This window comes from Erpetoichthys calabaricus, chromosome 12 (assembly GCF_900747795.2).
Source record: "Erpetoichthys calabaricus chromosome 12, fErpCal1.3, whole genome shotgun sequence".
In the NCBI taxonomy this organism is placed as follows: Eukaryota; Metazoa; Chordata; class Cladistia; order Polypteriformes; family Polypteridae; genus Erpetoichthys; species Erpetoichthys calabaricus.
In genome coordinates this window covers 45,559,280-45,574,259 of record NC_041405.2, presented here as the reverse complement: position 1 = coordinate 45,574,259, position 14,980 = coordinate 45,559,280, and the positions used below count along the sequence as shown (strand labels likewise).

Sequence of the window (14,980 nt, the reverse complement as noted above, 5' to 3'; positions counted from 1 at the left end):
CCCACAATGATTCAGCTTCTGGAAATGTCATTCTTCTTTTTATCCCCATGCAGAGCTGGACTTCTGTGAGACTCCTCCACTTATCTGTCCTAGCTATGAGGCAGAACTGCACACTGCAGCCCAGCATGGCTATCCACTGGGGATGGGCTCTGACGTGGACACCGAGACTGAGGGAGGTACGTCCCCAGACCACGCCCTGCGGCTCTGGATGAGGGAGATGAAATCAGAACATAGTTCCTGCCTGTCCAGCCGGGCCAACTCTGCACTCTCACTTACAGATACAGAGCAAGAAAGGAAATCAGATGGGGAAAATGGTAAGGGCCTTTGTGCAGTGCTCATCAGTGGGCTGCCTGATGCCTTAATGAAGTGTCTGTGCTTGTCGGACTTGTCAGAGTGTGTGAGGAGAAGCTGACTTCTCATTTAGTGCTTCAAGGTATCCACCATCTGCTATTCAAGTGTCTTGTCTTATGGGTCTGATATCCAGGTTCTGACTGTCTGTGGTCATTTAAGATCCCTGAGTATCTTTCAAAAAGAGATGAGTTCATCCTGATGTCTTGGCTAAATTGCCCATCATGGCCCTGTCCATTTTGGCCCCCTAATCATCCCCTGTCTCCAGCTAGCTATCTATCTCAACTCTTCACCACTTATTAGTTAATGTGTGATGAGCATACTGGTGCAATAATGGTTGCCATCATATCATCTCTACTCATTGGTGGTGGTTGAAGTGGTTCCCCTCTGTCTAAGTGCTTTGAGTAGTAAGAAAGTGCTATATAAATGTAATTATTTTTATTATTAAATTGTCCATCTCTGCTCTCTGGGTATTCTGCCTGACGTATTAGATCTATGATTGGTCTGTGTGGGTGACTTTGCTACCTTGAGGTCCAAAAGATCTTCCCCAAATGTAATGTTTACTTCCCAGCTAACACACCGTTTGCATTACTTTTTTCTTCTCTATCTTAACATCTCCTGTACTTTAGGGGCTTATTCTCAGCTGCCTATATGTGCATTCATTCACTCTGTGGTGGGCTTTTTTCAGTTGATTAAAATCTGTTATTGTCGGACTGGGCAAGAAGATGTCACCAGTTCCGCAGTGGGTCCGTTCTATAAATTCTAGGAGACATGTTTTCATCAAGCACTATGTTGACAACTAGGTCGTGGTCTTCGAGGGTTTTATCATCCTTCTCCATGCCCAGTGTCTCATTCTAAGTCAGTCGTTTTATTCACTCCCCTCTCCCAAACCCCCAGTCTTGAAAGTGAAATAGAGAAATTGTTCTGCTCAGACAACACAATAAATAACAGTCACTGCCCTGTTTCAGACCCTGGCTCATGAAAGTCCTCTTTTTTAAAATACCAGCTACAAACTTGAGTATTGGGACTAACTGTAAAGCTCTATCTCTGGATAGTGATGATCCATTTGGATCAGATTTCCACATCACAGGGAAATGTATGAAAACTAAGTACCTTGTTGACATAAAGGTACACAACAATGTTCAGCTGTAGAGCTATCAGTACTCTGTAACTTCAACTTCTATTTCTTGGACATTCTCACCATTAAACAAAAATCACAACTGCAGTATTGACAATGGAAGTGACTGAGCAGGCTGAGAAGCACGTCAACACTACTGGGTGCATACGTATTGTCAATTTGTTGTGTTCTAATAGCAAGTCCTCTGAAATACTTTTTATAAACAAGTGAAAGCCAGCTATCATGTTCTATTAAAATGTTTCTTTTAGGACTTTTTCAATAGAACAGTTAAGGTTGTTAGCAAAGGTCAGTTATTATTAATTTTTTAAAACACATTTTCAATTGATTAAAAAAGCCCAGAGGATTGCTATTAAACAGACAACATGTGAGTCTGTTAATATCTTTATGCCAAAATGACCACATTGTTCAGTTCTGTGGTGCTTTGCATGTGCCACATTTTTTAATTGTGTTGGTGTGCTGATATTAAACATTGTAAGGCTGATGGCCCTTAAAGTTAGTTGTATCTATCACTGCCATGTCTACATCTATGAAAAATACCAATAGAAATTTTTAACAACAGCAATAATTCCAAACATTAAATGAAACAAATCTGTAGAAAATCTGGCAATAGCAACAAAAGCACCAACAGTAGCCATCCTGAAAATTAAATACAATGAGTTTAAGGCACACTCCACCCAAAAATGATATTTTTTATTTGTTACTTACCCCATATATAGTTAGTTTCATAAGTATTTGGACGGCGATACAATTTTCATAATTTTGGTCTTTGTGTGCCACCACATTGGATTTGAAATGAAGCAGTCAAGATGGGATTGAAGTGTAGTTTTGCAGTTTTAATTTTAATTTAATGTTTAACAAAAACATTGTATGAGCCATTTAGAAAAGATGGCCATTTTTAAATGGCCCCCCTATAATAAGGGGCTCGAAAGTATTTGGACAAACTAACATAGTCATGAATATAACAATAATTTTCAATACTTGGTTGAAAATCCTTTGCATTCAATGACTGCTTGAAGTCTGGAACCTTCTCCGAGTGCTGGGTTTCCACCATACTGATGTTTTGCCAGGCCTTTACTGCTTGTTTGTTGGACTTTCTGCCTTCAGTTTTGTCTTCAGCAAGTGAAATGGTTGTCCAGCTTGGTTGAGGTCAGTTGACTTGGCCATTAAAGAATATTTCACTTCTTTGCCTTGAAAAGCACTTAGTTTGCTGTCACAGTATATTTTGATTCAGTATCCATTTGTACTGTGAAGCGTCGTCCTATCAGTTTTGCAGCATTTATCTGAATCTGAGCAGACAGTATAGCTCTGTACATTTTAGAATTCATCCTACTACTTCTAGCAGCAGTCATATCATCAATAAATTCTAGTGAGTGACTTCTATTGACAGCCATTCGTGATCATCCTATAAAACTGCCTCCACGACATTTCACAGGTGATGTGGTATGCTACAGATCATGAGACATTCCTTCTCTTCTCCATACTTTTCTCTGTCCATCATTCTAGTACATATTGATTTTAATTTCATTAATCCAAAGAAAAACTGTCCCAAAACTGGACTTTATATACTGTATATATATATATATATTTTTTTTTTTTTTTCCGACGAAGTGTCCTTCCTGTGCTTGACCAATGGTTTGCACCTTGTGGTAAACGTTCTGTATGTACTTTCATGAAGTCTTCTCTTCACTGTAGACTTTGGCAATGGTTGCCCTACCTCCCAAAGAGTGTTCTTGGTTTGGTTCTTCTTGTTTTTTCTTCACAAAGGAAAGAATTCTGCATTCATCCAGCACAATTTCCTTCCACGGTTGTCCAGGCCTTCTGGTGTTGCTGAGCTCATCACTGTGTTTCTTCACTTGAATGTACCAAATCTCTCTAAAGGTTTTGTTTTGTTTTCTCTGCCTAATGATGGCCTGTTTTTACTTTCATAGACAGCACTTTGAACTTCCCATTGAGAGTTCACATTGTCACCTTCCAAATGTAAATTTCACGCTTGGAAACAACTCCAGACCTTCTACCTACTTAATAGTGAATAGAATATAAGGGGCCTGCTCACACCTGGCTATGGAGGTGCTTGTCAGTCAAATGCCCAAATACTTTTGAGCCCCTCAAAATGGGGGGACCATGTATAAAAATGGCTGTCATCCTAAATGGGTCATCCTGTATTTCTGTTAAACCCTTTGAATTAATGCTGAAAGCCTACCCTTCAATCATGTAATTATTTCTTCATTTGAAATCCATTGTGGTGGTGTATAGAGCCAAAATTATGAAAATTGTGTCACAGTCCAAATTCTTATGAACCTCACTGTAGTTTGTAGTGATGGCCAAAAAATATGTTTTCCTGGAGAATGGAGACAACAATGTTTCAGATGGAATGGAAACCCAAGGTGACCAGCACTGGGCAACAACAAACAATGTCAAAAATGTCCACGAAAAATCTCTTGTTACTCATGTTGCATAATCCATATATCAAGTTATCCAGTTGTATGCTCACAATGGGTAAATAAATACCTCAAGAAAGTATTGCACAATTAAGAAGCCGCTTTACACAGGTCATGCTTTTGAATAGCAGACAGGACTTTGACCAGTGAATGAGGGGGAAGGCCAGTTTTTGGACTGTGTTCAATTTCTGGAGGTATTTACTCTTTTGATTTTCTTATACCTAATTTATTTAATGAGAAGATACCTTGTTGATGCTTTGGCCTGCTCTCTAATTTACTAGTGAATTTTGAATTGTGTGTAGTGCCATTGGCAGGTTCTGCCTTGTGTCTGATTGTGCCTAACACATAACATCATTGTACCATTTGTATTTAAGACAGCAGTGTGTTAAAACTGATCTCCAAGCTTATGATTATATTCTAAAACAATTATTTTTTTATTAGTGATTTAAACAAGGGACAAATCATTTAGTTGCCAGGATATTTTTCTTGGGTTTAGTTATATTTCCATATAATGCGAAAAGCATCTATTTCAATTCCCTATCTATCTGTCTATCTACACAAAATAACACAACTCCCAATGGATTGATTTAGTTGAAATTTGGCTGATTTATTTTTCAAGGAATTTTATCACAAAAGTTACTTTTTGCTGAGACATCTCACAGAACATTGTACAAAAATTCAAAATCTCTCATTAAGAAGCATTAGTGAATTATCAACCTCATCAGTCTTAACACAGAGAAACACTCTGTGTGACTTGAATTACAAATTATTTTACCTTTTGAAATTAACTTCGACATGATTTTTTGTATATTCTCCTTTATTTCTCATCTAATAGCTGTTCCTGGTGGCAAAATGGATCCCCAATACAAGTTAGTCAAACACCAGGAGAGGCACACACATGCAAGGCACTTGTAGACAAGCTCACTTCTGCAATTTGAGGCAAGTTAACAATAAAAGTTTAAAAAGTAATTTATCTAGAAATTACCGGTATGTAAAAAGAAATAAATATGTAAGTGTTGCTCTATAGTCATGGAGTGACCGAAAAAATATATACTCAGTATTTATGTTACACTAAAACAACCTTACAGCTGCATTATCTGCACTTTATGAGGATTCAGTATTTCTCTGTGATTTATCAGCAGAGCTACAGACTGGTCCTCCATCATGATCATTCTACCTTGAAATTTCAAAAGTGATTTTAACTCTCCATCGGGTACCATTTTCAAAAATTCTATCTTTAAGAAATGTAAACTACACTTACTCATAGACCTTCCCTTCCACTGGACCAACAGGTAACAAGAGAACATCAATCGATGCCATTTCTACATCACTTGAATTGGACTGTGCTCTCCATGAAAGTTTTGAGCCTCCACACGCCTTGTTTTTAACTACATGACATTGTAAAGTGCTGTTAACAAACAGATCCTAGTAATGCATTCTGTCATTGAGGTTATTTCTGAATATGGCTCGTTGTTACAAAAATATTTAATAAACAAAATAATGAAAACTCACTCTTTGATGAAGTAGCTAAAAGATGGCTCAACTTTCAATCCAGTTAACTAAGTCTCTGAATGCTATGCCATGTGTACATTTTCAGACTTGTTTCTGACCTTTTCGTCTGGAGTTTTGAATTAACACCAGAGTTTGCTCCTTCTGGTTCTGACCATTACCTTTTTGACAATTCTTTTGGTGTCTCCTTTTGTTTGGCTCAATTTATTGATCCTCCTTTTAAGGCTACACACTTATTAGAGTAGAGATGGCAAACAACAAATGCAACAGCACTGTGTTGACAGAGAAGACCTGACTGTTTTTAACAACGAGCAATGAAATTTTATGTCTGTTTTAGGTGCTGGAGCTCTGGTTGCAGTAACAAGTAATATCCCACTTATGCAGTGGTCACTATTGTAGCAGACCCTTGCTTTCCTTTTCAAGGAAACCGTTTAGCCCCTCTGTGTTTACAAATAAAAAATAAGATGCTAAAATTCTTTGGTCCTCTCTAGTTTGTCAAATTTCTTATGTTCTTATGAACCTGGATGAGGTTTCGGGACAGCTCAATTAGCTAAACAAATTGGCTTGATGGACTAAATGGTCTCCTCTCGTTTGCCTTGCTTCTTATGTAGATATGACAGTTGGTAGTCTTTTGGTTCTTTGAACTGTTTTAGGGCAGATGTCTACATTTGTTGACACATAGACCTGAAGGTGGATGTCTACTAACATTAACAATCAGGGGCAGGGGGCGAAAAATGCTGTAAACGTTGATAAAACTCACTGTTACATTATAGGTAGATCATCTTTACCAGGAGGAATGTTAGACTCATTGACTTGATGTCGAATCCCTGCATGTGCATGAGTGGTATAGAGTAAACAATGTCCAGACTGGCATCGACATTGGGCGAGAGAGTGAAGCGAATGTGAAGACCAAAATAGTCTATGCATATTGTTAAAAAATTTTTTGAATGTTATTGCAGAATCTGACTCTGACTTATCAAACTCCATGATGCAAGTGATCTGGAGATGGAAAACGACAGTTAGGTAGCTGCATTAGCCCCCAGCTGATCATGCAAGCTGATGTGTCTACTGCATCATTCGCCTGAAAGGACCTACACAAACACTTATCGAATTCTAGGTTTGAAACAAATGATCTGGAGATCAAAAATGAAAGACAGGTACCTGCATCAGCTGATCAGTCTCCAGCTGATCGTAGTACTGTACATGCTTGTGTAGCTGACGCACCTACAGCAACATTTGCCCTGGGAGGACTACACAGATATAGATACATGGCAGGCAAACTGGCAACTGGGCTTCATCAAACAACACTGCATGCCAATGATCACTATGGGTTACCAGCCAGACTACTTCAAGCTGTTTTTTTCCAGAAAGTTCCTTTCAGATTATGAATGGTGAGACTAACATATAGGTAATAAGTATGTGAATTTACATACTGTATCAGCTCTTGGAACATAGAGTGACATTTGTCAAAACAAGTATTTTATGTTGATTTATGTGTGAAACCACTGCTTTTTATGTTTTTCAGAAAACTGATTTTTTTGGAAAAATATTCAGCCTTGGGACAAAACAGAAAAATAATAGATGGCTCTAAAATAGTTAAACTGGCCTAGATAGTGCATAAGCTTTCTAAAAGGCTAACCAGCCAGTGTCACTACATTGTGTCCTATTATCTTAGGTAAAAACGGTTTGTTTGCCATAGAGGTTTTAAACACCTGGACTGTGACACTATTCCTCTCAGGCAGGTAGGCCAGCACTCAGAATCTTTGATTAAGCCGTTGGTTTTAGCAAAGAATCTAAATCATACAAAGTCAATAGTGTGGCATGAATTTTCAGAGACCTAGGAGATCATAATAAGACAGCGTCTTTACTATACGCTTTCCAAATCCAGTTTGATTGCTATGGTTTCTTTTCCACTTTTATACACTGTCAGTCACCTCTTGTATGTTTGAACAGCTTTGAGGTCACCTAGGTAAGTTATTTATTCCTGTATCCGTAACCATTAATCCATTAGCATAATTCTACTTGAGGCATGCCCTGAGGCTCAGTAAGCTGTTGTATCCATTAAGATCACCCTGCGAGGTGGAAGGATTGGCCAATAAAGATTTGAGTACAGTGACACAGAAACTGTATTTTTCTTTAAGGCCATGCAAAAGAGAATAGTGATACATAGCAGGGTATTGTTACCATAACTAGTATCAGTGACCTGAGTAAACACAGGACTAGAAAACAGGCAACAACAAAGCCCTACAAAATCCAATAAAATAATTCAACTATCTAAAATTAATGTTCCAGGTTACTCCTGTATTGAAAACAAAGTTTGAACACTGCAGTGCACGCAGCTCAGCAATATTATTTTGCACATACATAGCCACACACCATTCCAGCAACAAACAAAGCAGTAAAAAATAATTAATAACAGCAACAACAACATTTATTTCTATGGCATATTTTCATACCCAGAATGTAGCTCAAAGTGCTTTGGTAGATGTCAAAAAATAGTTGCAAGAGAAGAAAAACAAATTAAAATTATATAAGAACAGTAATGAATAAATAACATTTTTCTATATAATTAGCAGATAAAAGCAATGTTATTTAATATATGACTTGAGCAAACTTCCTTTTTCATTTGTTTACCTGCAGATATAAATGCAGGACATGCTTTGAAGTCCTGTAATTGGCAAAAGACAAAACCTTTTAGAAAATATATCTTGTATGAATTTGAATTTTCCATTAACAGTAAGGATTAACATAAAACATAATAAAGTTGCAGTAGCCTCAGACATTATGCTAAACTAATAATGCCTCTTCAATTAAAATACCTGTTAGTGGAAATTTTCCAATTAATGGTCAGAAAGGAAAGCCAGGATTGTTGACTTACCAAAACCCCACCATTATCAAGGTGTAGGATACTGCCATGCCACAAGCTGCAGGACAGTGACGCACGTGCAGTGTCGTGTGATGGTGCATCCAGAAAGGGGCGTAGAGTCCCTGGGAATATGTTTGTTAGAGATTGCAGCTTTTACTAAACAAAAGGTTTATACATGTATATATTATATTATAAAATAAAATGTTGCGTCCTTCCCTAGTGGTTGAGCAGTAATTCTAAGTTGAAGAAAGGAAAAAAAAAATAACACTAGAGGAAGGATACACTTAGCTTCTTTTAATACCGAATGGACACTCATGATAATACAATTCTGAAGGAAAGCTACTGACAAAGCATACAGTAGAAGGCTTCCTGCAGTCGGCTCTGGCCACATCGAGAGAGTGCGGGAGGCATATTTCCTAGGATTAAGGCAGGATCCATGTCTTCCATACATCCTTAGGTTAGCATCAATGTTCAGTGTAGTTGCCGGAGCTTTATGCTTCTCTCCCAACCTTTGGTTCCAAAATAAGACCATGCACTTGCCAAACATGGACTACAATTTTTTCCTGGCATATGTTAAATGGAAATCTCGCATGTTAACTGTTGAACATAAACTGACCGTCACACCACAGGGTATACCTGTTCTCTTTTGATAGCCTTCCGGATTTATATCCACTTGTCTCTTCCCATCTCCCTGTCCGGTTGTTTACATGGCAGTAATGTTTTCTCCCTGTCAGTTTGCCTCGGCTGTGTTTATTCATGACACCAGTCACCCATCTTAAGTAAAACAATGTAAGGTGGAATAAAACTCACAGGTCACAGTGGCACACTTTAAACCTTTGGCTACAGAAGATATCACATATTGTATGAGAAAAAAAACCAGAATGGAGCTCCAGTGTGAATGTCGACTTTTTTGGTTTTCTATGTGGTGGTTTAACAGCGATATTGTTGTTATCAACAACACAGTAATGTTCTCAAAAAGGAATAACAATCTGAAATGAGAAATATGACAATAATAATTATACAAATTAAAACAACTAAATCAGGACACTTCAAATACAATCATAAGTATGAATCATAAAAATTTGGATGTCAGCATCAGTAGGCTTTGTGCCCAAGGAACTAAATTACTCAGACTTTTCTGTACTACTCTGATGCTGATCTTTCTGGCGTTAAAATTGGTCATCATGATAGCAATTGACGAGAAGAATTCATAATTAATTGCAGAATTACGGTATTTGAAGGTTCCTCTAGGGTGCCTCTTTTCCTTGCACGATTTGGCTGAAATAGTAATCAGCACATCATCATCTTATAACAGGCTTAAGTTTCAAGTTTGACATTTTTCTATCCATACGTTTTGGCTCTAGACTGTCCTCAAGAAACTGTTATACACAGACTCACACACACACACACAGACAGACACACACCCATCATCAATATATCAATGTTTTTGATACCAGGGGACCTTAAAATGTCAAGATCTATTGAAAACCAGAGATCAAAATATTTGACAAATCTACAGATTTCACTCCTCCCTTATAGACGATAAGTTATTATGGGGGAGGGCGCAAAAAAATACTACAGTGAAAATGTTAAACACAACAACATAGCTGAACTAAAGGGATTCTGAGAAACCATGTAAAATTTCCTGCATTTAACACTTTTTTGTCGTCAGCCTCTAGAACAACACCGCTTGGGTGTTTTACCTGTGGTCATCCAAGGGAATGACAAGTCAAAAGGTAAGATAAATGAAGAGCTGCCAACCTAGTAAACAAAATTTAACAGTGCTCAACGGTGCGAGTACAAACAAAAATACTGCCCTCTGGCATTCTAACAAATAAAGACATTGCCTATCCAGGCCTCTTTTGGGTTCTTTCGTTGGTATTGCAGGAGCTCCATCTCCTCTGCTCTCCAGTCAAAGAGTGACACCTCCTTCTGAAAAGCTGGGCTTTTAAAGGTCCTGGGACTGGACGGGGTGGAGTCAGTTGATAGGCTTGTGGTCATCTATAATGAAAAGAGGTGGCCAAGGAGAACAAGAAGAAGAAGCCTCTTTTCTTGAGCTCGCCACGATGCTTGATTTGCCTGATGCAAAGTAATCCCCAGTTATAACACTTAGTGGCGTCATTCTGCCAGTTCCATTTCCAATTGAAGATTTAACTATAGATGCTGTCTTAGGTATAGTCAGGCAATGGCCTGTTGTGCCAATTGTTTGCTTTGAGCAGCACTTAGTAATTTTCATTATTTTACCATGATGCAACTCTTTTTTGTCTACTCACTAACTTTTGCAGATTTCAAGCATTTCTGCACCCAACCGTCATACGGTCTGTTGCCTGTAACATCACAAAACTCAACATAGTAGTTTCTCACTGCTCTGTTTAAACTAAAGAGAGGGGGGGGTGTTAGTAGCAGGCGCTGATACAGCACGTTGCTGCACCCACCACATTACAGACCACCTCAGGATCCCAGATTAGGACCCGAGTACAGCTATACAATGAGTGACACCTCAGCACCACACTAGTTCAGATGGAATGGAACAGTGTGAGGTTTTTTATGGTGACTGGAGTGCCAATCCTGCCACCAACCCCTAAGATTTCCCAGCATGTTGGCGGGCCTACTTGCAGGGCTGGATACAAATTAACGTCATGCCCAGGATGGAACAATTGCAGGTTAAGGGCCTTGATCAAGGGCACAAATATTCTTTTCTTTTCTTAAAAACATATATATATATATATATATATATATATATATATATATATATTGTTGTGGCTGACTTTGTGTAGGGGCCATTTGGGTGTGGAGGTCCGCTGCCTTGTACCTTGTCCACTACGCCACTAGTAAAATCCTAATTCCAAAGAGCACAAACTGGTAATGTGGCAGAAAGGCACCAGTATCCACAAACCCCGCAGAGTGATGGATTTTAAACATTTGGCAAATGTCTTCAGTATGAAATGCAGGCTGTGTTATTGATTCTTGAGAAATGGAGTCTATATCAGAATGAAATTGTTATGTCAGCCCTTTTCCTCTGTACTCTAGCCATCCATTTTTTTTATGTACTTCTCATACATAAGCTGTGAGTTTCAGCCAGTTTTTGAGAGCAGTGCTTCTTCTAAGACTTATCAGTCACAGTGCATGACATCTGGTTTAATGAAAAAATAATCTGCTCTTTAAAGTACACTGAAGTATCAGTTTGCCGTCAACGTTTAGGAGGCTGCGGAGACAGAAATCCTCCTGCAAAGCATCCCTGTCTTTAATATGTGAAAAAGGTGGACAGTTTTTGTCAGTAATGATGCTAGATCACATTGTGACCCTTAGTGATTGACATGGATTGTAATGACAAGACACTATTTACAAAAATAAGGAAATGGGAGGGAAATAAAGATAAAGAGAAAAAGGGCTTTATATAGGGCTAACTTTGGAAATCCAGAAATCTTAAAAGAAGGAGGTCTCTTTTCTTTCAATTCTCCCCTAAGAGCACCGGTATCATCATACTCTGCCTCCTAAATCGCTCACTGTAGCTGGAGTCCATTGTGTGCTAAAATGGCTGTGCTAAAATTCATACACCTATCGGACGGGAGTACTTCCCTGTGGCTCCTTGTCCTATCCCAAATTTTAAAGGTCTGCCATGTAATGAACTGGGGTTTATTGATCAGCACACTCACTCATACTGGTCAAACTATCATTAATCAAGTCATCTCACATAGACCTGAGGGAAGAGACTGCAAGATTGAGAACGACCATCTACAAGGATGGGGGAACATGATAGGGCCACACCGAGAGAGTGAATGGGCTGCGATTGAATTTAACACTAAACATGAGGGTCTGCAAAAAAGCCACCACAGGAATAGGGAGAACAAGTAAACTTTATACACAGAGTGATAAGGACCCATGTTCCTGGAGCTGTGAAGCTATGGTGTTACCCATGCTTTGTTAAACCTTACATCCACTTGAATTTACATCAGTTCTGAGGGGCCTAGGATCACTCTTAATTTCATGTCTGAACTTACCTGAAGTTGCTGGGGAAGTGAGCTGACATACCAACATCTAACTGGGGATCTGTTCTGCATCAGAAATGGCTGTCAGAAGAGTAAAAGATGAAAATATATAACATATACAAGTTGAAATTAACTTCTCAAACAGTAAGTTAGTCTGTAATTGAAGTCGCACAGAAGTTTCTTTGTTTAAAAATAAACAAGTTTGAAAATTTGCCAGTGCTTTTCCAATCGGAGTCTTTGAGATTTCAAAAGTATTGTACAGCGCATTTTATTTGGTATATCTAAATGAAATTTGAACTTTCCTGAGAAATTTTCTTGAGGAATAGGTGTGTCAACTTTTGGGCAAGATTGGTCCACTGGTGTTGTGGTTAGACCAGAGTTCCTCTTCTTATGTTTAAATAGCTTTATTTTGTCTTTTTCAGTCATTTTTCATTATTGTTTATTGTTTCTGATAATACTGTCTGGTTTATTTATTACTTGTGCGTTATATATTTTCTGCTAAGTTTACTCATTTTATCATTGTTATTTAGTTTCTTTGTATCCTGTTCTCTGATGTTTTGTGTATTTTGTGGGTGGATTCCCAAGAGGCGGGGCCACCCTTCCATCATTGTTAAGGAACCGCCCCCAACCGATGAAGGCGGGCTGGAAAGTGAAGTCTCTTGGCAGTTCATTTCAATGTCCTCTGGTGGAGGTTGGTTGTCTTTGTGACTACTGCTTTCTTTTTTGCATTTATGGTGGATTTTCAAATATTTAAGCGATTTAAGGATTATGATGAAAGGCTGTATTTTTGAGCTTTTGAATTCTTTTTTCTTGTTAAATAAATATTTTGTATTTATGAAGATTCTTGAGGACTGTTTTGTGCTCAAGGCAAAGATTTTTCATGGTGTTTACTCTTTCCCATGAGAAACTTTGAATAACTGAGATTTTGAAGCATACTTTTGAAGCTAAAGTGCATTTTGGCCCAGTGTAGGGCCAAACCAGCCAGTACAGTGGAAGCTATAGCTACCTCTTTGTGCAAATTTTATGGTCAGGCTGGTTATGATTTTTTATATATTTTGGTTGTGTTTTTTCACAGAAAAGTAAATAAAAATCCACATTGTGAAAAAATCCATGTTAAAACAGCTTAGCAAGCATTTGCTTCCAATAGGGGACTTGGATCTTCAGCAGTGTGCAAGGGAAATGACTGAATGTTTCAAACTGCTTCACAGGTAAAGCTCTGCTCTTGTCCTCTGCGATTTATTCCTTGTTTATTTGTTTGTATTGTTTCTTGTCAGTTGTAAAGGAGGTCAAGCCTCTGGAAGGATGCTGCAAGTCTCGACAGCTACAGCCCAAAGCAAGACTGTACTTTAATGAGAGGCAACGAGTCCACTAGGGGCCTTCAAATTGGGATGCAGCTCTCTGCGGTCATACTAGATGTTTTTACTCCTCCATTAGCATTTAGTTGCTGTCAGGGGAGCGAATTACCACAAAATGAAAATTTCACAAGGGAATCTGAAGGGATTAAGAGGCATTTATTTCTCCAATCTGCTGTCCTGTGTGCCTTAACTGGGGAATGCCCCCACCTTCCGTCGGCTGCTGCTTCCCTCTTGTTTGGAATTGTTTTCTTGTATGCAAATTTTGAAGAATAGCCCTCATATGTGGTTTTTTATTTCTACTTTGAATACAGTGGAGAGAAGGATTTCCATTATGACCAACCCCACAGTTATAATGTATTGTGGCATCACCCTTTGGAAAAAACTTTCATCAGTATGTGTAATATTCTGCTCATGGTCAAAACAAGCTGGACCTGCTTTATTTAAATGTTAAAGATCCTTTAAATGTAAAATTGTGCCACTGGGCAGATCTGATCACAATTCAATTCATTGTTCTTCTTCTGTTATCATTAGCTAAGACAGGAGTTCTTGTGTGTTTGTTGCCGTGTTTGTTGCTGTTTGTTATACAGTAATAGTTCTATTTTATCTATCTATCTATCTATCTATCTATCTATCTATCTATCTATCTATCTATCTATCTATCTATCTATCTATCTATCTATCTATCTATCTATCTATCTATCTATCTATCTATCTATCTATCTATCTATCTATCTATCTATCTACCAACAAGCTGCCTTATACTGTGCAAGACAGGAGATAGAGTATAAGAAGCCCTGTCAGAGGATGCACTACTGATGGCCACTTACTGCATTTGGCAGACAGCCACTATCAGATCCTAAACCCTATGAATTATGTAGGGTGTGCTGGGAGAGCTGGGCATAGAAGTAAAGTAATAACAATTGTAAGAGAGGTGATGAGTAGTGGGCTATGAGTCACTCAGTCTAGTCTGTGGCAGCAGGGAGACTTGTTAACCTACCCATGACTCCCTGAAAGGTATTGGGTTGACTGGCTATTTAAATATAAGCTGTTCTGAAGATTGCAGGGTCACCTGGAGCTGGTTGTGGGATTGTTTTGTCTTGGTAGAGTAATATATTGCTCTAATTTCTCATATTGTATTATTAATATGTAGGCTTTGTCAGAATGCCTCAGATATCACAGACTTATCACTGTTTATAAGGTATTATAGTATATAACTTCTCCCCACCTTCCCTCCTACATCTATAACCTCAGGCAATTTGGTATAGTAAAAGACAAGCAGGAGTTAAGTTACAACTTAAACAATGTATTATTGAGAATATTCATAAATAATAACAATA

At 38.3% G+C, this 14,980-nt stretch overlaps 1 protein-coding gene across 1 annotated transcript in view; it reads left to right on the top strand.

The window, feature by feature from the left end:
* The window catches only part of tenm1 (teneurin transmembrane protein 1), a 900,581-nt gene that overhangs the window by 316,053 nt on the left and 569,548 nt on the right, over positions 1-14,980 (top strand). The window contains 1 exon segment of the mRNA XM_051935222.1: positions 54-314. Coding sequence (XP_051791182.1) covers positions 54-314 — 261 coding nt within the window.